The sequence below is a fragment of the Pieris rapae genome, chromosome 19 (assembly GCF_905147795.1).
Source record: "Pieris rapae chromosome 19, ilPieRapa1.1, whole genome shotgun sequence".
Lineage (NCBI taxonomy): Eukaryota > Metazoa > Arthropoda > Insecta > Lepidoptera > Pieridae > Pieris > Pieris rapae.
Genome location: NC_059527.1, coordinates 7,557,679 through 7,581,959, shown reverse-complemented (window position 1 = coordinate 7,581,959; position 24,281 = coordinate 7,557,679). Strand labels below are relative to the sequence as shown.

The 24,281-nt window shown below is 33.3% G+C and overlaps 3 protein-coding genes across 3 annotated transcripts; 1 reads left to right on the top strand and 2 right to left on the bottom strand.

Annotated features, from left to right (window-relative positions):
• Window positions 1–406: 406 nt before the first annotated feature.
• Window positions 407–19,766, top strand: LOC110996924 (nuclear RNA export factor 1). Its single transcript, XM_045632457.1, has 17 exons — window positions 407–592; window positions 1,023–1,132; window positions 1,396–1,437; window positions 2,001–2,060; window positions 2,301–2,645; window positions 3,428–3,569; window positions 4,275–4,419; window positions 5,049–5,120; window positions 5,545–5,640; window positions 6,789–7,023; window positions 9,702–9,825; window positions 10,778–10,994; window positions 11,944–12,142; window positions 12,919–13,091; window positions 14,477–14,677; window positions 18,734–18,849; window positions 19,115–19,766. Exons 1-17 carry the CDS (start codon window positions 540–542, stop codon window positions 19,206–19,208), a joined length of 2,424 nt encoding a protein of 807 aa, XP_045488413.1. The 5' UTR covers window positions 407–539; the 3' UTR covers window positions 19,209–19,766.
• On the bottom strand, window positions 15,655–18,590 carry LOC110996923 (nuclear valosin-containing protein-like). Its single transcript, XM_022264825.2, has one exon. The coding sequence runs from the start codon at window positions 18,484–18,486 to the stop codon at window positions 15,871–15,873; it is 2,616 nt and encodes an 871-aa protein (XP_022120517.1). The 5' UTR covers window positions 18,487–18,590; the 3' UTR covers window positions 15,655–15,870.
• A 4-nt stretch (window positions 19,767–19,770) lies between the features above and the next one.
• LOC110996925 (26S proteasome non-ATPase regulatory subunit 8) lies at window positions 19,771–21,203 on the bottom strand. The gene is made up of 5 exons (XM_022264828.2): window positions 20,982–21,203; window positions 20,591–20,766; window positions 20,297–20,504; window positions 20,056–20,226; window positions 19,771–19,934 (listed from the first exon to the last, which is right to left on the bottom strand). The coding sequence occupies exons 1-5, from the start codon at window positions 21,087–21,089 to the stop codon at window positions 19,791–19,793; spliced, it is 807 nt and encodes a 268-aa protein (XP_022120520.1). The 5' UTR covers window positions 21,090–21,203; the 3' UTR covers window positions 19,771–19,790.
• Between the last annotated feature and the right edge of the window lie 3,078 nt (window positions 21,204–24,281).

Below are 24,281 nucleotides of genomic sequence, written 5' to 3'. Positions count from 1 at the left end.
ACAATACAGGTTTACGAGTGATGATTAAAAGTAATATTCAATTTATATCCATATTGTGCTTCTTGCTTAAATAAAATGTGTTAGTTAAGTATAGTATTAGATATTGCTCGCGACTCTACTCCCTCCCATCAAAAAAAATATTTCCCGCTGTTGGCTGAATTATATAATATCTCTATCTTATAACATGTACATCATAACATAATAATTTTATGGAACAAATTTATATTTGTAATAGAAAGTTAATATACGGATCATACGTTATTCGACAAATACGACATCTATAATAAGTAATAAAAATATGTTTTTTTGTGTTTCTGCAGCACATTGACGAGATAGAACTTAAATGTCGCCTTTAATCATAGTAAATCTGAAATTGTCATTTGTCAGTTGTCTTACTGTAGATTGTTCAATGTTCATGTACAATTTACAAAGTACGGAATACGGAGCTCTCCAATTTTGTTTACAAATACAAAGGTTTTGAAGAGGTTAAATATTAAAATACAACGGTGCCAAATACAGTTAGGAATATAATTGTTTAGATGTCGAACCAAAATAATACTCCACAGGAAGTACATAATAAGTTTAATATACGGTAAAAATATTTCGTAACCTAGAACTTTATTTATTAAAATATAGAGCCTAGGAAATCTAAATAACGTCCAAAAAATTATAATAAAATCACAATATTTGTATGGACAAAATTATCACAGCCAAGGACCTGGTAAAAGGTTAAGAAGTTTTGTTGATACCAAGGATATTATTCTCAAAGTCCTTCACTGTTCAAAAGTATGTTTATACTGACCCAGAAATATAAAATAACGAAACTGAAGTTATTTTTGTGAAAATCTTTATCCTGAATCCATATACCTTAATACATATAAGTAAATGATTGTTGTGTCTATTTAGATTAATTAAATTTAGTTCACTTAAAGCTTCTAAAATAACAATTGACTACTAATTATTATATAGTTATAGTAAAGAAATCTTGTAAAATAATTAAAATTATTGACAATATTTTTCAGATTGCTGCAAAGAGTTGATACAAAAATTAGAGAAAAAGTATCTGAAAGTCAAAGAAATATTCATGTTTTGACAGCACATAAACCAGGACCAAGCAAACCAGCCGGCAAAAGTAAGTACTCAGTGTACATATAAAAAATTGTTGATTCAATTAATTAGTTCTGGTATTGTTGATTTAATTTTTATATATAATACTCATAATAAAAATTATGATCAAAGTAAAAAGAATTATGCAAGTATTCCATTTAATATATTTAAAACATGAAATGCATAAAATTATTTAACAGCATTAAATAATAAATAGATGAATGTAATTTATGTGCAATAATTTATAAAAGGCATACTACTACTACTTTTAAAATATTTATTTTACAGAAAAACCACCAGATGTATTTCCATATTCTAATCGCCCTAAAGGTAATTTAAAAATGAAGACTACTGTAGTAGATACATTTCTATCTATTAGCATTAAGACATCGCACACATTATACAACTATACTATACTGTCAAAAAACTTTTTGACATACGAGTTTCATACATAATATAGACCAACCATAAATGTTCCATGATAAACAGAAATATTTCTTCCCTAGAACTATTAAGGGCCAAAAGATGATATTTTCAATCATTGCTTGTTTTGGTGGATTTTACTGTCATATAAATTTTAACAGATAATTTATTCTCTGTACAATAAATAACAATTAAATCCAAAATTCTCTACTAAAATCTCAATTAATATAGGAGATGCTTTGCATAGTGCAGTTAAAAAATGTTATGAATTTAATGAAGATCTCTGCCACTGTTGTCTATTTCACTGTTCATCTATCAAACAGATATTTTTGTACAAAACTGGTCATGTATAAAGTAAAAAAGAAAAATAATTCTGTGCAGTAGTTTAGAAGTCAATTAATTTTTGAATATGATGATATCTAGAAAACTTAAATTTATTTTTATAAGTAAAAGAAGTACTAATGTTACAGGTGTACCTGTTACATTTTTGTTGAATAAAGATTTTCAAGGAGCTATAACCCCTCAACAAGGTAATTTTGAAGCATTGCTTGTTACTTATTAAACATTTATCTTTTAAAATACTTTGTGTGGACCCATTACCTTCATTGAAAAGGTGATTTTTTTGCTAGTCTGAAACAACTTTTCGCCTGGAATCAACCCTTAGACAGCTTTGTTGTGTGCGATACTCAACCGATATGTGTGAACTTAGCTAAGTATTGTTAACTTTAATTACAGGTGGATTAATTTCATTTTAAACTATAATTTTATAGGGCCAATGGATGAACCAAATCAAACAGTGTCTGAGCAAATTAATACATATGGTCAACCAAACCAAATGCAACCTAATCAAATATATGGTTATTCAATGGGGCAACAAATGTATGGACAACAACAACAAATGCTTGGACAAGCACAAATCTTTGGTCAGCAGCAAATGCATTTTCAACCGATGTATGGTCAATCAATACTTGGTCCAGTACCCCAAATGATACCTCAGCCAGCAGAAAGGTATCCACCAGTACCGATGATAGAAACAGACAATTTTACAAAAGCATCAAGGGAACAGTATTCTCCAACAGGAATTTATGATGATAATGACAGTAAATCAGATTATGGTAAGATAAATTAATTAGTAACATTTTAAAAGAATAGTTAACTAAATTACTTTGCATTTTGCATTATTAGCATTGGCTTTTATTAGTGAACTAAAGTATGGCATTTTAATATCTTTGACTTCTGTCAGTTCAGTTCTCTATAGAGAAGAAATTATTTAATTGTAGAATGGTTTATTATTAAAAGAGACTACTTTCTATTGTCAATTACTGCTGAACTTTTTAAATGCCAATTGTGAAACTTCAAAGAAGTAAATAATATATGTTGGACCAATGATGTTACTGCCTAAGCGGGGAGCAGGGGTCCATGCGTTTAAAAGAAGGGATGATGACCCATCCCTGCATGTGCTGGACCCTAGCTATTTGTAAATGCGTATGGCCCGGTCTGTGAAAGATGCTTGCTGTGTCAAGCATCCTCACAAATCAACAATGGGCGTGAATAGGCGGACGCAACAGCCGCATCGCATGTCGGGAAGCGGATAAGGCTCTGCTGTTACCGCATCCCCCATAAGGCGATTGTTGGTGGCACCTTGGGGTTTTAGTGGGTATGCACAATGGCGAGTCCCACATAATCCTTCTGCACCAAGCAGTCGCGCCGCGGAAGGGTATGCGCAATGCATTTCCCTAAGTAAAAAAAAAATAAAAAAATAAAATGACGTTACTGTCAGCCGTCAATGTCACTATGATAAGAGCTTATAAATTAACAAAGTCAAAGTTCAAACAAAACCGGTAATGCTAGTAGTTAATATGTATTTAATTTTGATGAGGTGATCATGATTATTTAGGTTCTAGAGATTCAGACTCTTCAGATGTCTTCAAAAACCAGAAAAAGCGCCAAAGTGCCTTTGAAAGATTGGGGCCACAGACTAAACAAACTAAACCCAAGTTGACCATTAATTTGTGCCTTGATAAAGAACAACCTATCAGGTAAACCCATTTTTCTATAAAAACTTGGTGTGGCGTTTTTATTTTATGATTTATTGATTATATAATATTCTCGATCACGGCTTAGTGATAGATATTTAAAATATACTGCGTCCCTTAATTTTAATTTAATAGTTTGTAAAACATCACTTTCTATGTACATTAGCGAGAGCGCTGCATGTTTTTGCAGGCGGAGTGTGAAGCGCAAAAATCTTAATATTATCTCCACATTCTGGAACATGCATCACATATTCAAACTTTTTGATTAACTGCAACAAACCTTTTGGGGTTCTGACAGAAATATAATGCTTGGCTAAAGTGTCAGATTTTAAAAACTGCGCGTGGTGTCAGATTTTAAAAATGGTGCGTCCATTCTTCAAAAGTTTCTCCTACATCAGTGGCATATAGTTGTTCTATTTTGGTCTCTTTACTTTGATTTTTTTGCGAGTTTTTGACAGATTTTTAGTACCTTTGATTCTTCATCTAATTTACCATCTACTTGTAGATCCAGTTCACAGATCATTTATGAATTTCTTTGTGTGTTTCGTTAGTAATAATTGTCTAAAATCTAAATACTCACTTAAAAATAAATATCGTCACTCAACGTTTTTAAATATTTCTATAGAATCAATTCCCATCATACATTTACATAAACATAAGCAGGATTTTTTAAAATATATTTTAAATAAATATTTATATATATTTCAGAGAAGTAGTAACAAAGCAAGTTCCCGTGTATGAACGAGATGAGATAATGACCAGTACGGACCCAACTGTAATGAAGTTCAGATATTTATGGCCTTGGAAGAATACTATAAAACTTAAGCGGAGTGTCACTGCTCGATCATCGAAGGTAATGAATTTACAAATACAAAAAAACATTGTGCAACACGTTATTGCTTTCCAGGCAGAAAGAAATCGATAAAAAATCGTTATGTTTAACCTTGATTTAACAATTTTTCATAATCTTTGTCACATGACAACGTAAATCGATGAACACTGCACGCACGAAAAAGCATGACTCATTGTCCCGTTACGCTCATTGTACGCTTACGCCCAATCTATCTCTCTTCCACTCAAAGACTGTTATAACGTATTAACAGTACGTGTATTATACGAATTATAGACCATGTGTACGTTTGTGTGCGTCTAATATTCTACAGCTTTTAAATCCTCAACTTCTGCGTCTCACGCGTTTTAATAATAATAATGTATTTGCAAGTAAGATTGGATTTTACTTTTTAGTTTATTTTATTTAAGATTAAATTTGGTTATTATATAAATTTTTTAGAGATTCTTGTAATTTTTTTTTGGTTACTTGCTGAAGCACTTTACCTTTAGTATTTCTTTTTTAGTCTTTTTTCTTTTGTAGTGTTGCCTGGAAGTGCGTTAGCGATGAAGCCGCCGGTTGCATCACTAATAATGTATGATACTTGTTCTTATGTAACAAAGTTTTAATAAATAAATAACAAACATTTTCAGACTGTGATGATTCTGGAGCGGGAACAGGTGGAGGAAGAATACAAAAATGATAACTTGTTTATGATCGTATCTGTAAGTTCTATAATTTATTATATAAACATTAATTGTGTTTATTATTGTACAAAATTAATCTATCTAACTATCACCGTCGTATATGAAATTGAATTAAAAACACCAAAACAATATTTATTTATTCACACTGTTAAATTGTTACGAAACACGTGTTCTAAATATAAAAATACTAGAATACACAACTTGAACATAGTTATCGATTTCCTTGCCACCTAGACCTAACTTTACGATGTCGAATTCAGGTGTGCGCGCGCATCGTAAAAATTCACTCTCATCATTTTTCTCCATCGCCCCAAAAGAAGTATAACTTCAAAAACCTTAAAAAAAGCAATGTGGATTTTTTTTTCCGTTTCAGGAATTCTGAATGTATTGACTGCTTAGAAATCAAGACGGAAAATGTAAATTTGTCTGTATTGCATTTCAGGTGGTGGGATTCCCGCCGTCATGGACAAAAGAAAATGTCTTGGACGCGATCTTAGAAGATCTCAAAGAAAAAAGTTTTATTCCCTGCTTTATTGAGGTATGTTTATGTTTGATACTTCACAAAAATTAAGTGTATTATTTGGTTTTTAATATATAAAAATCAAACCTTAAACCTTCTTTTTAAACAAAAATCTAATCTAGTCTAATTTAACAGTTTTAGTTAAAGTAATCTTGTAATTCTGTTTATACTGTGAGACAAATGACTTAATGATAATGACAAGTTAAAAAGTGCCACTTATGCTGATAAAACAATTTCTTACATATTTTGTGATATGACAATTGACTTATATATATAATGCCACAAAGTGACTAGTTACTACAGTATCTATGGTGAGCCACAGGCTATATAATATCGATGAAGACGATAATATTCATTTGTTTTTTAATCTGTCATTATATCGTTTTGACGTTATTATTTCAAATACGAGAGATAATCCTATTTCCTGCCTACTAGACTCATAAGCAAGCTTTGTTTCATGTTCCTCACATCCTTGTATTCCATCTTTGGCTATATTTTTATTGTTTATTATATATATTCTTTGTTAGCCAGGATTACGTAATAAATGAATAAAAATAAACGTGTGGCACTGGGGGACTGCCGCGGTAAAGCTATTGCATAGCATTTTTTATCAACTTATGCATTTATAAATATTTATTATTCTATATATGTATGTACTTTTTTTATTAATATTAATTCAATCTACCACTCTACCAGACTCAGACTAACACGATCACTGATCTCGTCATTTTTCACTCTAATGCACCTGGCACCTGCGCTACGACACCAATCACGCCAGACCGATGTGAGACGCAGTATCCGTTCTGTCCCGCTCTAACGCATATTGGCAATACCTATTCTATTATAATAGTCTATTACACATAGACATATTACGTCATCGCGTGTTAGGTTATTTTCGTTACGGAATTTCTTGATTCGGTAGCCACGCTCAGAGCCCGCGATAAAATCTACGCAATAGCTTAAAAGTTAAAACTTCTTGAATGGATATAGATTCCTTTTTTTATATCCAGAGGTAACGCCGCATACGTCATGTTTCGTGCGTGCAGCCGGCTCCATCGAATTATAAGACGTTGTCACGTCAAAATTATCTCGAATCATATAGAAATCTGTGGCCCATACTTGTCACGTCATTTTTTTTTCGCCACTCCAAACATTGTCCATTTCAGTTCAACTCAAGAAATTGCAAATTCCTAGTAAACAGATGTCGTTCGGCGCTACTGGCACTGCATTGGCAAGGTTTTTCAATTCGTAAAGACGATGTCGAATTGATGATAACAATATCGGTGACGTGTTTGAATACGAAAGTGTTAGAATACATCCCCCGTTTGGTGATTAGGAACAGGCTGATTTTCGGTTATGACGGCAAAAAGGTTGATTTGAGCGAGTTCACGTTGAAGAGTGGTGAGTTTTTTAATTGTAATGTTTCTTGCATGTGGTCTGCATGCACACAAACAGATTTGACCCGTTATATTTTTATAGAACAGGGGGCAAACGGGCAGGAGGCTTACCTGATGTTAAGAGATACCGCCGCTCATGGACATACTCAATGCCAGAGGGCTCGTGTGTGCGTTGCCGGTCTTTTAAAAATATTATGTCTAAATCCAAATTGTTAATAATGATAAGAAACTCAAAAAATATATATACATATACACATAACATTTATTAAAAAATTACCAATTCTTTAAAGGCCGACAACGCACTCGCGAACCCTCTGGCATTGAGTGTAGTGTTGCCCAAAATCGGTCTTGGTCTTGCAGTCTTGGTCTTGTTCTTGCATTTTTGCAAGACCAATACCAATACCAAGACCGCCTTATCGTAGCAAGACCAATACCAAGACCGAAGCCTGCAAGACTTGAGCAAGACAATACTTAAGCCTGCAATACTCTTGCGTCTTGCAGTTAAGACAAACTGAGATTTGGGCGTTATCAAATTTCTTTAACAGATTTTCAACTATATCCAAAGAGATTTAAGGTTCAATGTTGATTGGGAAAATGTGACGTTCTGCGAATAAACTATTGGTCGGTCGGTGATATACATATTTGATAATTTACCGACAAAGACGCCGCGGTTTGCAACAAGTGTATCACAGCATTTGACACTGTTTGAGCGCCGCATTCGCCGACAAAGAGTACGGACAGAGGCACACAAAATTGTTACCTATTTTGATAGGGTTGGTACAGGAGGATAAAATTAAATGACCGTGAAGATGTCTAGCAGTAGGTAGGTATAAATTGAATGCTCTAAGTTTCTTGTACAAATACATTCTCACACTGGCTGTCGGGCGACATGATAATTAATAACTAAGTAGGTATTGCATCTATTGAATTGCGAATATTTTGATTTCGAAATAATCATTGTTAATATCGGTAAATGATAGACAGTGAGTGATATACCTAGGTACTAAAGTGTGAGCAGCAACATTGAAAATTGTATATGCCATGTCAGTGCTTTCGTTTTATTAACTTAAGTTTATTTTAAAAAAGCTTTCAAGTAAGATTTAGAGTTTACTATTCAATTACACACAATAAATTATTGAAAAACAAAAAATTATGAAAAATATATTAAGACTGAGTACTTAGGGAATTAGTAGAAAAAATATTCTATCGTGGATACCTAGTTATTAAAAAAGTGATAAACGTTGTGTTTACTTAATTTTATTTTTCTGTGCTAATGCCAACATTGACAATCCTACCAAAATAGGTAAAAATTTAGTCCTAGACTTTGTGTTGTCGCGTCGCTTTCATGTGAAAGGTCGCCGCCACTGCCTATGGTTCCAAAGAATATAATAGGTTTTTGGGTGCTCAAAACGGACGTAGATTATGTTTTCCTCGCAAGGAAGATTGTAGTCGTAAGGATATTATAAAAAATTTATAATAATATACCTAGTTTATATTATTATTAATACCTATTATACCTTTTTGAAGGACATTGCACTGCAAATTTGGAAGTGGGTGATTTAAACATTAACTTGAAACGTGGAAACCTCCAAATATGAGCGACGTCATATTGCTTTACGCATTTGGTTTTAAAATCACACATTTCCAAAAATCGAGATTTGCAGTGTCGGTTTATCAACTTCTATCATATCTACTCTAGTAGCTAGTAACCGCCATAAATACAGCAGGCAACATATAGTTCCAATAAAAAGGGAACATAATAAACAATATTATTTGCATAATTATCTACACTTTATTTTTGCGTAGGCACAAAACCTATATGATTTTGATTCTGATACTTCTGTTTTTTAATCTTTCAAAGATTTATTCTATCTATCAAAGAATGCCGCATTTTTCTTTGTCGGTCTTCGGCTTGTGTGCTTATAAATATGAGTTTTTATTTCAATTTCAGTCATTTCCAATTGAGTTTCGCTTCGAGTCTATCTTATTTATTATTCTCGCCCATTTACTAGCTAGATACTCTAAATTCTTATTGCTTTCGGAGTGAATGTTTACAATTTGGCATGAGTGACGAATAAATAGCAATAGGCTAATAGGTATTTACAAGTCTTGCGAGACTTGCGAGACTCTTGCTGCAAGATCAAGACCAAGACCAAGACTGAGAGCGCAATACCAATACCAAGAACAAGACCAGGTATATTGACGCAAGACCAATACCAAGACTGGTCTAAGTCTCGTCTTGGTCTTGCTTTGGGCAACACTAATTGAGTGTCCATGGGCGGCGGTATCACATATCATCAGGTGAGCCTCCTGCCCGTTTGCCCCGTGTTCTATAAAAAATACTAACAAAACACAGACAGAAGCACAAAATAACACCAAGTACACTTATGAACGTCAACAGAAAAGATATTGATTCTTAATTTACCTACAAATTGTTTGTAAGGCAGATCAGCCATAAATATTTGACCAGAAAGAAACCATAGATAATATTACTTTTTGCTGTCTGTTGCGTTTTGTCTATGCCTGTCTCCTGGTTCTAAGCTATCAGCAATTTTCAGCCAAATCGGTTCAACCTGATTTAATATAGTGTTAGCCCGGGGATAGGCAGTTAGTGGGTTGCCAGCCTATGAGAGTGACTTTATTATACCAACTTGTAATAAGTGTTTTTTTACTTCCTATTAGATATAAGCAACTTCATATATTTCCCATTAAATCGTCCAACGAACCAAGCCGAAATAATAGAACTTATACAAAGTTGTGATTGGGAGCATCTGGAGCACCTGGACTTATCGCACAATCGTCTTACGTAAGTACTTATGTGTGTTCTAACCCGACCCCCAGAACCAAGATTGGGTTCCGTCAGCCTCGTCATATGAAGTGATCTGCTGTGGGTTCTGTCAAAAACATCGACCTTTTTTCGCACTTCTCTATTGCTTCATTAAAAATAATTTAAACCAAACATTTATCTTCTATATTATAGCTACATGTATATTTGTCGTTGTCCGGATTTATAAATTTTGTGTTGTCCTGTTTTGTTTTGTTTAGCTTTGCTCTGTGTCATATTTTTGTTTGTGATTTTGGTGGATACATCCAATGTGTTTTTATGTTTAACTTGATGTTTTTGATTTGTATAAAAAAAATCCCCCAATACACTCATGGGAAGGAAGGGAATCTATATGATTTAAATACTATTATTATGGGTATTGTTCGAAAATTTGTGCTTTTGCAATTTTATGTTTGCCCACAAATATGTTCTAGTCGTGTTGAGATAAAGCTTTTTACGGGTATTAGAAATCCGTTAAGTTTTAGATTAGTTTAATAGTTTTCTGCAGTTTTTAAAGCAGCAGTAATAGAGTTAGTGTGCGACTCTCATAACTGAGGTCGAAGGTTCGAACCCCGGTTGCGCCAATAGACGATGTCTTTGTGTGCATTTAGCATTCCCTCGAACGATAAAGGAAAACATCGTGAGAAAACCGGCATTCCTCAAATCCAAAAAATAATGGCGTTTGTCGAGCTATGTGCCTGAAACAAAGGCTCACGATCAAGATCACCTACTTGCAACTTACACACACTAATCACGGTAGAGATATAGAAATCTGAGACCCAAATATAATAGGTGACAGCGCCATTGGTTTTATAAAGCAAGTTTCGGATAACTATCAATTTTTCATTCCAAAGTTAAAATTAGGAAAATTATTATCTACCTTTTAAAATGCAGTTTAAAGTGTCTACCCTCTTGAACTTCATTATTTTTTTAGATCCATACAAGATTTTGATCTCGTGTCTAAATTGCCTAAATTACTACACTTAGACCTCTCATATAACTTACTGGATAATGTTCAATCAGTGTTGCCATTGCGAGGTTTAATGTTGCAATCGTTATCGTTAGAAGGGAATCCGTTATGTTTGAATTATGTGGACGGCGATTATTATATAAAAGTTTTTAAGACATTGTTCCCGTGTTTAAGAGAATTGGTAAGTTTTTATGGCAATAGTTATAACATTGGTAAGTTTTAAAGTGAACTCTTTAGAATCGTTAGGATTTCAAAAAAAAAGCGACATAAAAAGAGACAGACTTAAATTACTAAGATTAAAAAAGTAAAGTTTAATTTTTTTAGTAGTTTTAAATGAAATTTATCAATTTTATTTACATATCATTAATTATAGAAGCTTTTTGAAGTGAAAACTTCAGAAACACTTAGTTAATTTCATGAATACCTATCTCATTTTCTCCCACATTAAATCTTATGAATTTATGTGTCTGTCTCTTTTTATGTCGCTTTTTCATTTCATGGAATTTCAAACTTTGATTATTTTAGTTTTTACCAAACTAAAGATTGATATTAATTTAATAATATTAAAATATATTTTAGAGATTTTAACCCTATGTCTGAGGACAAGCTGTATAATTATATCAACCGGCTTGCCGATAATTATTAGTGTTTATTTTTTGTGTTATGTTTTTTTATTTCATACTTTTATGTACTTAATATTACACAGCATTAAAGGCTTTTAATATTATTATTATAGAAAAAAAATCCTCACATCACATAAGTAGACTATAAAACAGGTTAGCAAGTATTTAAAAAGCCAGCCTTTTAAGTCTTTTAAAATCAAAAATATAGATCTACAGTCCCTATTAAATGAAATACTCTGTTCTTGTGTACGTACACAAACACTAATTCAGTAATTCAAATGGTTTCGTCTCATTAGGCCCGTAGTATCTTTTTTTTATAGAACAGGGAGCAAACGGGCAGGATTGATCCATACTTGATGTTGAATAGCTTTGACATTCAAATTTGTATCTTAATAATGCAATCTAGACTGTGAGATATGAGCCTAAAACTAGATTTTCATCTATTTCACTGGCTGGATTATTTTGAGTTATCTATAGACAACAAAAGTTTAATAATGAAATTTTCAGGACGGCGTTCCCATTCAAAGAGGACATCGAATGCCGGAATTGAAACAATGCTATTGCTTGAGTGACGCTAAACCATTAGTTGAGAAGTTTGTGAGCTACTTCTTTAGGCTTTTGGACCTTGAGCCGGAGAAACGAGGTTCTATACAGGAAATGTATCATAAAGATGCAGTCTTGACTGTTACCACCAACAAGAAATTACGTAAGTTAAACCCGTATTAGATAAATAACTTGAGTGGTGTCAAGGGATGTCACCCGGATGGAACGAAGTTCCTTTTGATTAATTAGTGAAGGAATTATATTTTTTATATTAAAAAATATAATGTAATATAAATTTAATCAGTACGCTCAATTTTAGTAATTAGAGTGCCTAAAATTATAATTTTGTATTAATTTATTGGGTTTCATTTTGACAGCAAATCTGAAGATAGACATCTAAGTGATACCACCGCCCATGGACACTCTCAATGCTAGAGGGCTCGCGAGTGCGTTGCCGGCCGTTTAGGACTTTGTAATCCTCCCTCAAAGGCCGGCAACGCACCCACTCTAGACGCAAATTGGTCTCTATGGACTACGATGACTGCCCTTTTTTGGCTTCCCGCAGGCTCGTTTGCCCTCCTATTATATAAAAAAAATATTTTATTCTTAATTCTTTACATTACATAAATGTTGATATAATTTTTTAGAAATCTCAATGCATTTATATTTTTACCTCATCAGTGTTTAGCCATTTCTAGCAATCATAATGTTAAAATTCCTAAATATCTTAAATAAGTTTTCCAATGCCTGTAGCTTTGGTAGCTTCGTGCCTACTAATGATATTGTCGATATGAAATGGAGAACTTAAGTTATTACACCAAATTACGACATACATTTTGAAAAAATATACAAATAATATGCCTATCTAAGTACGTTTTTATAAAGGACCAAGTCAATGTAAACAACATTAGTCCTTAAACTAAGATTATTTACCCAAAGGTTACAATCACGAATACAGCCTCACACGTCAGCTATTCCACCGCAGCCGTTGCTTAGTGGAAGGAAATTACGATTTCGTCCAAAGTTCGGAAAAAATCGGTAAATTGATATACAACTGGCCACACTTACGACACGATATACATTCGTTTAACATCGACGTTATGATGCATACGGTAAGTGGGCATTTGCATTGTATTTTGAATAATAAAATCAAAATTTTCTTGACTATAAACTTTATCTTAACTACAAAAATAATGTTTCTAAATTTGCTAACGTTACAAACGTTGTGTAAAAGAGAAAAAAAATGTGAGCCGTCACGGGACGCCTGGCAGATGTGAAACATCGATATTATTTTTTTAAAAGTAATATGCAGAAAAGAACAGACTGTGATAGGAAATAAATATGTTATAATGATAAAATAAAATATTACGATTTTTTTGCCAGATAACGATGACTATTTGTTGAATATACATTATATTCATTAAATATTTTTAATGTGAAATTTACTACTGCATTTAGACTGTATATCATATAGTGTGGCGACGCGTCGCCACGGCATGCGTCGCCACGCCAGAAATCGGTTTTACGTGCGGCTATAGATGTTTCACATCAAAAACTTGGCGATAAAAAAAATATGGCGAAGAGTTTAATGCCAGTTCTTCTCTTCCGTTCTATGCCCTTGATTTGAGAACTGGCAGTAAATGTAAAATTAGAAGCATTTAATGTATATTTCTTTTTTTTTGACGTTCAAAAGTGTTACCTACATGAATAAATGATTTTTGAATTTAACTTTTGTTTACGAATTGATGACACAGATGGCAAATCTGTCCCATAACGTCTTGTGCAGTAAACGCAGTCATTTTGTTTATTTATATTTTGAATAGCACGTATACAGTGTATAAACAGTGTGAATATAGATATACAAATACATGGAGTGATCATCTATTGGGGCTTTTACCTTGGTAATATGTATTTAATTTACAAAGAAGTTTCACTTTTGACATGTGTACGCACGCCCTTTTTTTAAATGTTAGAAGTTGCAAAAGTTTTGAGTTTGAGTGTTAAGTGTGCACACAGGCCAAAACAACTGCAATTTGAATTTGAACTGAAAAAAAGAAACATACTTAGCATATATAAATAAACATAGTATATTCTAGTATCTTTATACATATTTAGAACACGTGTTTCGTAACAGTACAATTAAACGGTGTGAGTAAATAAATATTATTTTGGTGTTTTTAAAACAATTTCATATATGACGGTGATAGTATATACTAATTATTTATTTATTTAAATAAAATATTTTTGATTAATTTTAATAGTTATCGTTAATCACTACTGCATTTAAGTTATTTTTTCCATACGCCAAAGAAGTATAACTTCTATCGCGTTTACATAAGTCTCAAAATATTTGTACAGCCCTGGGGCAAATCAAATTCAGAAAATACACAAAGTCTGACTCCCGTACTTCAATGTATTAGATTTTTTAATTCGAGAGTCTCGTTTCTGAATCTTGGGATGTTGCTTATCAAGATTTTAAGTCAATTAATTTCTCTAGGAATCACAAACTCTCCTCCGAATTAATGGTATTGTTAGTACAAGATCCGAGTCGTTGGCTGATGAAGAGAAGGTCTTAGCGTTCACAAGAACTGTCTTACTTGTATGCGAGGACGGCGTTGAGTACAAAATCTATAATGAGATGCTGTATTGGGATGAAGCTACAAAGGAGTGTGCCGCAAACGCCTTCACAGTTGCCATTGTGAGTATTATTATCTCAAAAAGAATCGCTCAAGTAACAATTATTTATTGAAGTATCCTTACGTGTAATAATTAGGGATGTGATTATTCGATAAATCGATGTTCTTAAAGTGAAATCTTTGTACGAGATTTTAAGATTTAAAAAAAATTTTCATGCTAAACAAATAATCGATTAATAAAAAAAATCGATTTATGCAGAATATGTATATAATACGTTTTTGAAGACAAAAGCATTAGCCAATTAGTTAAAAAGCGTTATAGAACTAGATTTTTGTACATCAGAAGATTTATGTTTCTTATCTGTAGTACTTGACTACGACTTTTGTGTCTTACGATATGCCAGGTTAAGGAACCTTCTTACGTAGACGGGGTTCGTACGCACTACACTTAAGCCAGGCTAAAACTGGTCCATAGTAAATTATCGGAACGCTAGGTACTTAAAATAAAGCTTATATGAAGAAATACAAAAATAGTGAAAAGGATTATAAATCCCTTTAACAGATACGGCATATACTTATTACTATTATTTCTTTATATCAAAATTTCTAATAATCAAATTGGGAGGTTCTAAAAGAAGTCTATGGTTTTTTCAATAAAAAAGCTCATATTACTTTTATGTTCAAAAAGCCTCAACAAATGAATGAATTTTGATGAAACTAATTTTTAATTGAAAACTAAACTTTATTAGCAAGTTTTCGGATAAAACGCATTTAATTTTCTTTTCGTTACGAAGAAAATATACTTAAATTCCATTGACTCAAAAAATAACATATCAGTATTCTTAAAATAGTGAGTGTTTTTTTTATATAAATTGCATTTAATTATAACAACAAAGAATTAATGAAACTATATTTACTATAAGGAATTTATAAATGTGTATTTTCTTGTGTGAGATATTGAAAATGTTTAGAGTTGTGTAATTGCTTTAGAATTTTCACTATAATATGTTTGAGTGTGCTTAAGATCTCTAAAATAAAGTTTACATAGTAAAAATACTTTATTAATTGCAACTCAACTACATTATGTACACACAATCACTGTAAAATATTTTTGGGGGAAAAGTAAATTCTTATATATATATATTATAAGGCTAAGTCTTAAGGCAAAACATCAAATTATTAAAACTGATCATGACATGAATAATTTGATAAAAAAAAATAGAATAAGATGCATGTATGAGACTAAATCAATATGCTACACAGTGTCCATACATTCCTCGTTTGTTGGTTCAGTCTCCATTTCCATCTCTTTCTCTTCTATACCCTCTGCATATTTTAATCGTAGTTTTTCATAATGTTCCCGCTCCTTTTGTGAAACTGAAGGCTTACATTTGCTCAATGCAGCTCTAAAGTCATCAAAAGTAACAAATATATCGCCCTCCAGGGTGCCATTTGTTATATGCGTTGTCAATGAGTTGGTTGCAGCTGCTCGTACTAAACCAGACAAATCTGCACCAGTATAGCCTTCAGTTAACTCAGCAATGACTTGCAAATCTACATCGGGCCCTAATTTTGGCTTAGTCCCACATTTAGTAAGTTTCTCGAGAATGTCATGCCTGTCATTCCTTGCTGGCATGCCAACATACATAATACGATCTAGACGTCCTGGTCGTAACACAGCTGGGTCAATAATATCTGGCCGATTTGATGCAGCAAGTACAAAGACACCTTCTCGGCTCTCTATACCATCCATTTCAGTTAGCAATTGATTAACAACTCTTGTTGAGCCATTGTTATCGTGCGAGCTACGTCTTGGACACAAAGCATCAAATTCATCAAAAAATATCACACATGGAGCAGAGTTTCTAGCTCGTCTGAAACATGTCCGTACAGCTCTTTCACTCTCACCTACATACATGTTCAGCAGCTCTGGTCCTTTGACAGAAATGAAATTGACCCCAGCTTCATTTGCAACTGCCTTTGCTAATAAGGTTTTACCACACCCTGGTGGACCACAGAGTAGGACACCACTTGGTGCAGCCAAGCCTAGCTTTTTCATTTGTTCAGGGTACTTCACAGGAGCTAATACGGCCAACTGTAAATCTTTTCTGACCTGGCTTAAAGATCCCACATCATCCCATGTGACATCAGGTACTGTAACAATACCTTCTCTGACGGCACAAGGTTTTGTTGTTTTAAGTGCCATAAGGAAGTCTTCTTGGCTTAGTGCAAGGCCTTGTAGTTTGTCAGATGAATATGGAGTAGTATTTTCTAATAAATCTAAGACTTCAGCAACAGGATCAATTTCAATGATAGCTTCATCAATATTATTGCTTTCTTCTATGGGCACAATGGCACCTTCAATTTTAGGCTCCTGTGGAATGACCTCGTTACTTTGCAGAGGTGGTTGAACATCAGATGTGTTGTTTTCTGTATCTCCAGCCTCATCTGCTATTACATTTGATGTAGGTTCTTCTACTTTGTCCCCATTTGGTATAGTATCTTTTGAAATTTCACTGCTTGTGATACTTGCTATAGCCTTTTTAGTTTGTTCTTTTTCTAATTTTTGAATATCTTTGAAAATCCTTTTTACTGCATAAGTACTTGCTTTATTTACTAATGCTTGTAAATCAGCTCCCACAAAACCTGGTGTAACTTGAGCTAAAACATTCATATCTACTTCGTCACTTAGTGATAAGTTCTTACATAAAATTGTTAGGATTTCTTTTCGTGCTTTAAGTGTAGGAATACCTAATGGTATTTCTTGTTCAAGACGACCTGCCCTTCTTAAAGCTGGATCTAAAGTATCAGGATTATTTGTTGCTGCCAGCACTAAAACACAAGAATTTTCCTCAGCTAAGCCATCTAAACATGCCAATAATTGGGCCACCATTCTCTTTTCCATATCTTTCTGGGCATTTATTCTATTTCCACAAACAGAATCAATTTCATCAATAAATAATATGCAGGGTGATTCTGATAAAGCCCGATCAAAAAGCTCTCTTATCCTTTCTTCAGATTCTCCTGACATGCCACCCACTAATTCAGTTCCACTTACTGCTATAAAAGGTAATTGTAATTTACCAGCTATAGCATGGGCTAATAAAGTTTTACCTGTCCCAGGTGGTCCGTGCAATAACGCCCCTCGGGGACTCTTTATACCTAACTTTGTATACACTTCAGGATGCTTCATATGTAAAACCAAATCGCAGATCTGTGTAATTGTCTCTGACAATCCCCCAACATCTTCAAAACCAACTTTCACATTCTTTGGTATGCCAATCTCAAATTTCTTTTTTGTAGCTACACTTTTTGTGTCAGGTTTACGTTTTTTGTCTGCTGTGTTAGAAACTATAGGTTTTTGAAGTGCCTCTGAGGTATTATTTGTTTTACGAACCGGTATATGTGGGGTTATTGTTATTTGATCATTGATTTTTGGAAGCTTTGGTGCCGCACTTCCCTCTTCGTCGCTGCTTATTATATCGATAGGTTCACCAGATTTATCTGTCTGGCGTCGGGAAGATGCTGATCGCTTTTTGTCTTGCATATTGTACATTGTTAGTAAACGGTCGTTTAAGGCGCTGTTGTTATCGTCCAACAGCTCCAAATCAGACTCTTCCTCTGATCCTTCCGATGTGGATGCTCCGTCTAGACCGTAACTCTGTAGCACTACTTTATAAGCACTTTCGACCATCTGACAGAAAGCGTTGTCGCTCCTATTGTTATATTCACGATATCGCTCTTTGAGTGACCGCGCCATTTGACTAACATCCACAAATGTTTTATCGACATTTTCCGCTAAGTAATTCTTTACACGTGAAACGATTACTGGATCGTTAACCGTCTTTTGTCTAGTTTGATGCTTTTTCATTTTAACAAGTTATGTTTTCTGTGAGAAGTTATTATTGAAATGTAAAATGGACCCACGCCGTTTACGAGTCTAGACACAAGTCGTAGTTTGATTATTTGACATTAATTGTTTGATGCCAAATTTTATTAGAATTTGACGTGACATTGACAGTTCCGACTTAACATCGGGCGGCACAGACAAGTCGATAACAATATTTTGAGTTATGACGAACAGTAAATTCACTCAAATGTTTTTTTTTTAATTTTAGGTTCAAAATGAAACACCAAGTTGGAAGTTTGAGAGTCCCTTGGATGACGAGAGCAAGAGTAATCTAATAAACGTTTTCTCTAAATTAACTGGTTTGAATTCGCGTCAAAGTTCAAGGTAAATAAAATTCGAATAGACCATATTATACTTGTTGTAAGTATATATATGTATACATAATTGGAAGAACTGTCTGTTTTGTTAAACTTCCAATACCAATTATTTTTATATAATGAAACCTTTTAACAAAAAGAAACATCTTGTTTGAATTTACTATTAAAATTAAACTTATTTCGCGAACTCAAGATTACATGTGTTTAGGCTGTTTTTTATATTTTACTGTTTAGTAATTAATATAGTGTTATAAACCATAATTTTTTTACAGGTGCTTGGAAGAAAAAGACTGGGATTTAAAAATAGCTCTAGAATACTTTATGAAATTACTTAAGTTAGATAATATTGAATGTCTTGCAAATTAATAAACTTTTGTTTACCCACCTAAACTGAAGGCTTATGTATGGCATTTGTAGAAATTAAAGTATCACAAATAGACAATTAAAATCATAATTTATACAAAAATCATTAGTATCATTAAGGCAACTGTCTTCATAATACCTTACATTCAACAAATTATAAAATCAAATAAAAAATCTCGGATAAACTTTCCAATATGACCCGTCGATTTGAATGATCAAATTTTTTTTGTAGATAGTACTCACCAAAAGAAAGCGTTTTGTAAAAAACAAATGGAAAATGTACGATTTGTTTACAAATTTCTATACATTACACAAGCTTAAATAATCTTTATTGGAAAGTTTAACCAAAATCTCTAAATTATCCTTGTCAGCATAAAAAAGATAAAAATAGGGTTGGAAAAAAGCATTTGTATTATTATTATTTTTTATCCATAAATAACTTAGTAATTGTATTCATACATTTAATTTCTTTAATGACAGTCTCAATACATAGTCAAGATTCATTAAACTTACTGGTAAATTTTAAAATTTCAGTTTTTAAATATTAAATACTTAAAGAATTTCAAGATTTTCAAAATTATTTATTTATACAATCATCTCGAGGTGTCTAGCATATTCAATGGTTTGTTCTGCAAGATCTGACGAAGGAAATACACCAGCAGCTGCTGCACAACTTTCTTCAGCTGCATTGAACTGGTAACAGTTGTCTGACCCAAGGACCCAGTTTCGCTAAAATATAACATTAAAAATGGCTATTTTACAATTTGTGTATTATTTCAATTGTTTAAAGATGTCTTTGAAGATTGTAATATTTTCAAAAATACAGTATATGATATCTAAATGTACTCACCCTCTTGCCATATTCAAGTACAGCCTGTTGTGTGTTCAAGTTCAACCTTCGAGCAGCCTCAACACAAGGTATCTTCAGATAAGCCTTTTCAATACAAGCTGCTATTTCCCCACGCACTGTATCTAAGAGAGTGTCCATGAAAAAGGTATAACTCTCTGCTGGTACATTGTCCTAAAGAAAATAAAAGTATGTAAAATATAATTGTAGCTTTTAAAATGAATTAACTAATGATTCAACAAACCTTTGCCAAAAATATTTTATTGTAACTTCCTTCCATGAGGTATTGCTCCAAGGCTAGAGGATGTTTAACATAAGGGTCAGCTCTGATCACATCAACAGGCAGTCTTTCCAATTCTGTATGAAACTCAGCAACTCTATTTTGAGCAAGCAGAAATAGCAGATTTAAACCTAAGAGTTGGTACATAAAAGCTGACTCCGGTAAGTGATCTCTGAAAAAATTAATAGAACACATGTCTTTTATTCTTTAAAGTATGAGATATAAAAACATTATACTAAAAAATATGAGAAAGCTTACTTGTAATCAAAATAATAGCACTTTAACTGAGACATGTATCTCTCAAAAGCTTTAACATCTTTAACAGCCACTGCCCATTGTGCTCCAATTTCAAGAACATCTCTAGCAAGTATTAACTCTTTCTGGTTAGCCTGTGTGTTGTTACTGGGTAAGAAAGTTAGATTGGTCAGGGCAATCTGAAATTAAGCTTTATTTTAAAATTTGTAAGTAGCTTTTAAGCGATATTGTATTTTAGTAACGAGTAGACCACACTTCTCAACGAAGGGTTTTTCCTTCTTGTTTGTAAAATAATATTTTTATGACGATAAGAGCAACCATGCTTTAACATTAAGTTCAATTGAATTCACATAAGTTTTGTTACGGAATTGAAGAATCGCTAAGTCATCATCACCTTAATTTTGTTAAGAAGTTCACCGCATTTGTCCAACTTGCGTGGTTTTTTGGCCCATTCCGTTTTTAAATTTTGATACAGAGATGCAGCGTCTTTAATTGAAGTCATTTTAAAAGAATTACTTTAAATTATTTAAGGATTTTCCACTATAAACAATTGCTCCGTAGTTCGTACTTTGCTTAAATTTATAGTCAAGCGAGAGTCGAGACTTCTTGTTTGTCCCACAGATAACACAGATTTTGGTTTGTCCACAGAATAAAGGTTGACAAATTATATTTTCTTTATTTTAATTTTCATATCCACACTAGCTAAAATGTAATGCCTCGTCCTCACGCTTGGCGTTCGCCGCAAACTTCAAACCTCGATCGCAAAGCATTCGATCGAGTAGACAATGACAATCTTCTCCAAAAGTTGGCCGCAATTGGGTGTGGACCTGTTCTGCTTAAGTTTTTTTCTAGTTACCAATCAAATCGTAACCAATACGTTAAAATATATGGACAATATATCTCACAGCCTTATCCAACAAGTTCTGGTATCAGCCAGGGTTCAAACCTGCTATTTTTGATAATGATTAACAATCTTCCGAGCTGTATTAAATATTCCAAAGTTCTATTATTTGCTGACGACGTTAAGATTTTTAAAAAGATTAAGACTGACAATGACTGCCTATGTATGCAAAGCGATTTGGATGAACTGCTGCATTGGAGTGAATTAAATAACCTCCATCTCAACTATGACAAATGTGAAGTGATAACCTTTAGTGCTTCTCTGAATAAAATACTCTGCGACTATAGCATAGGATCTGAAGTTATTAGGCGCGTAAACAGAGTCCGTGATTTGGGTGTTTTGTTTTTTCCTGACCTTTTATTTGCGGAGCATATTCGGATGATTACGGATGCTGCATTTAGAAGGTTGGGGTTTGTCCTGAGAAATTCAGTTGGTCTAACGGACACTGCCACTAGGGTACTATATTTATCTTTGGTAAGGCCAATTCTTGAAACCAGCTGCGTCATATGGTCCCCTTATGAAAGGTACTATGGGGATATGGTTGAAAGGGTGCAAAAGAAGTTCCTTAGAATCCTGTACAAACGAAGGTACAATTTTTTTCCTTACCTCTACCCTACTAAGTTCCTGATGGGGGTATTGGGGTACAATTCGTTAGAGCTTCGTAGGGATTTGGCTGTGGTAAGGTTTGGTCTAAACGTTAATAAAAACGAAACGAAAGCGCATACTTGATGGGGGAAATCATCAGACTGTACGTTCCGGACAATTATTACCGCTGCCGGAAACATAACCTCTTTGCTGTGCGTTCGGCTCGCACTGTCCAGCGTCAACAAGCTCCCATTCCTCGATTACTCTCGATGCTTAATGGGTTTCTCGACTCTTCACCAGAGAGAGACCTATTTGGTGAGCGTATGGCGGTAGTTACTCTGATTTGAGGGTATATTTTCAGGTTGTTAGGGGTTAGAATATACTGTGTTTTATGTTATTTTAATTAATTTTGTATTGTATATATTCTAGTCTATTTTAATGTGAGTTTAGCCATGTCTGTAATTGAATAAATAAATAAATTCAGCTTCAACTACTGCGTGTGTCTATTCGCCACCAGCGCGCAAGCGATAGTGACCAGTGTTCACAACCTGAAGCCAGGCAACTATTGTACCAGGGCCGAAAAATTATCGTACAAGTCAGGAAAATGGATAAAATACTTTTAAAAATCATATATATGTATGTAGGAAATTATTTATAGTTTAAATCTTGTAAACTTGTGTTTTTTAAATTGAAAAAATAATAATTCAAATTAAATGATCGACGTATGGCATGACCTGAGCTGGCAGTGGACGAGGGCACTTCGACTCTCATGAACGTACCAACATTTCGAATTTATATTGAACAACAGTAACAACCAATGAAAGGATTGCATGAAGCAAGGTTGTCTTAAAAAAACATAACCTTGCCTAAAGGGGCTCCTTTTAATAATTAAATTTTAAGGTTAGTTATATTTTCTTGTATTATGTTATCTGTTTTGAGTAAAATTATATTATAAAGGTTTATTTAGATTATGTTAATATTCTCTTTGATTTTTAATTTTCTCGAAACTTGTTATATTTCTAGCGAAATCTTAAGGCATATTGGGAAATAAGAATTTGTTTGGAGAATACTGGGAAAATTATATTTAATGATCTTGATTCTGTAGTTTTTTTTCTTTTCTTTAGTATTAATGAACGTGAATTTTAAATAGTATTTATAGTTATTTGTATGCAGAATGTTGTTATATATCGGGTTCTTAAGAAAGGAAAATATGTCCACTCATTTTGTAAAATTGTTTTTATTCCTAACGTGCTGGTAGTCAGCAGATACATGTCATATCTACACCAGAAAACAAATAATTAAAAAATATTTTATCCACCAGTGATCAGACAGGGAAATTAATTCCAAATCAAACAAGAGCGTACCAATTCTTGAAACGCCAGCAACGCACTTGCGAGCCTTCCGTCAATGTGAGTGTTATACTATAATACATAATAGGCGGCGGTATTACTTAACATGTGGTGAGCCTCCTGCCCGCTATTACATAAAAAGATAACCTTCATGAAATGTAATGGATAATGTTAGTTATGTTAGTTCCGTACGTATTCAGCCTATTTCAAATCGCCCACACAAGCCAATCAAGATCGTTTAATAAAATTGCCCACAATTTTTGAAGTGAAACTTCTTTAGAATCGTTGTGATTTCAAACCGGATGCAACGGAAAAAGCGACAGAAAAAAGAGACGGAAACATATATTCATAAGATTTAACGTGGGAGTAAATGAGATAGATAGAGAAACTTCTATAGAGTCGTAATTTCAAACCGGATGTAATGGAAAAAGCGACAGTAAAAAGAGAAAGAAACATATATTCATAAGATTTAACGTGGTAGTAAATGAGATAGATAGAGAAACTTCTTAAGAGTCGTAATTTCAAATCGGATGCAACGGAAAAACCGACAGTATAAAGAGACAAAAAGATATATTCATAAGATTTAACGTAGGAGAAAATGAGATAGATAGAGAAACTTTTTAAGAATCGTAATTTCAAACCGGATGCAATGGAAAAAGCGGTAGTAAAAAGAGACAGAAAAATAAATTCATATTATTTAACTTGGGAGTAAATGAGATAGATAAACTTCTTTAGAATCGTAATTTCAAACCGGATGCAACGGAAAAAGCGACAGTAAAAAGAGACAGAAATATATATTCATAAGGTTTAACGTGGGAGTAAATGAGATAAGAGGCATTATATACAGTCTCTTTTTTTA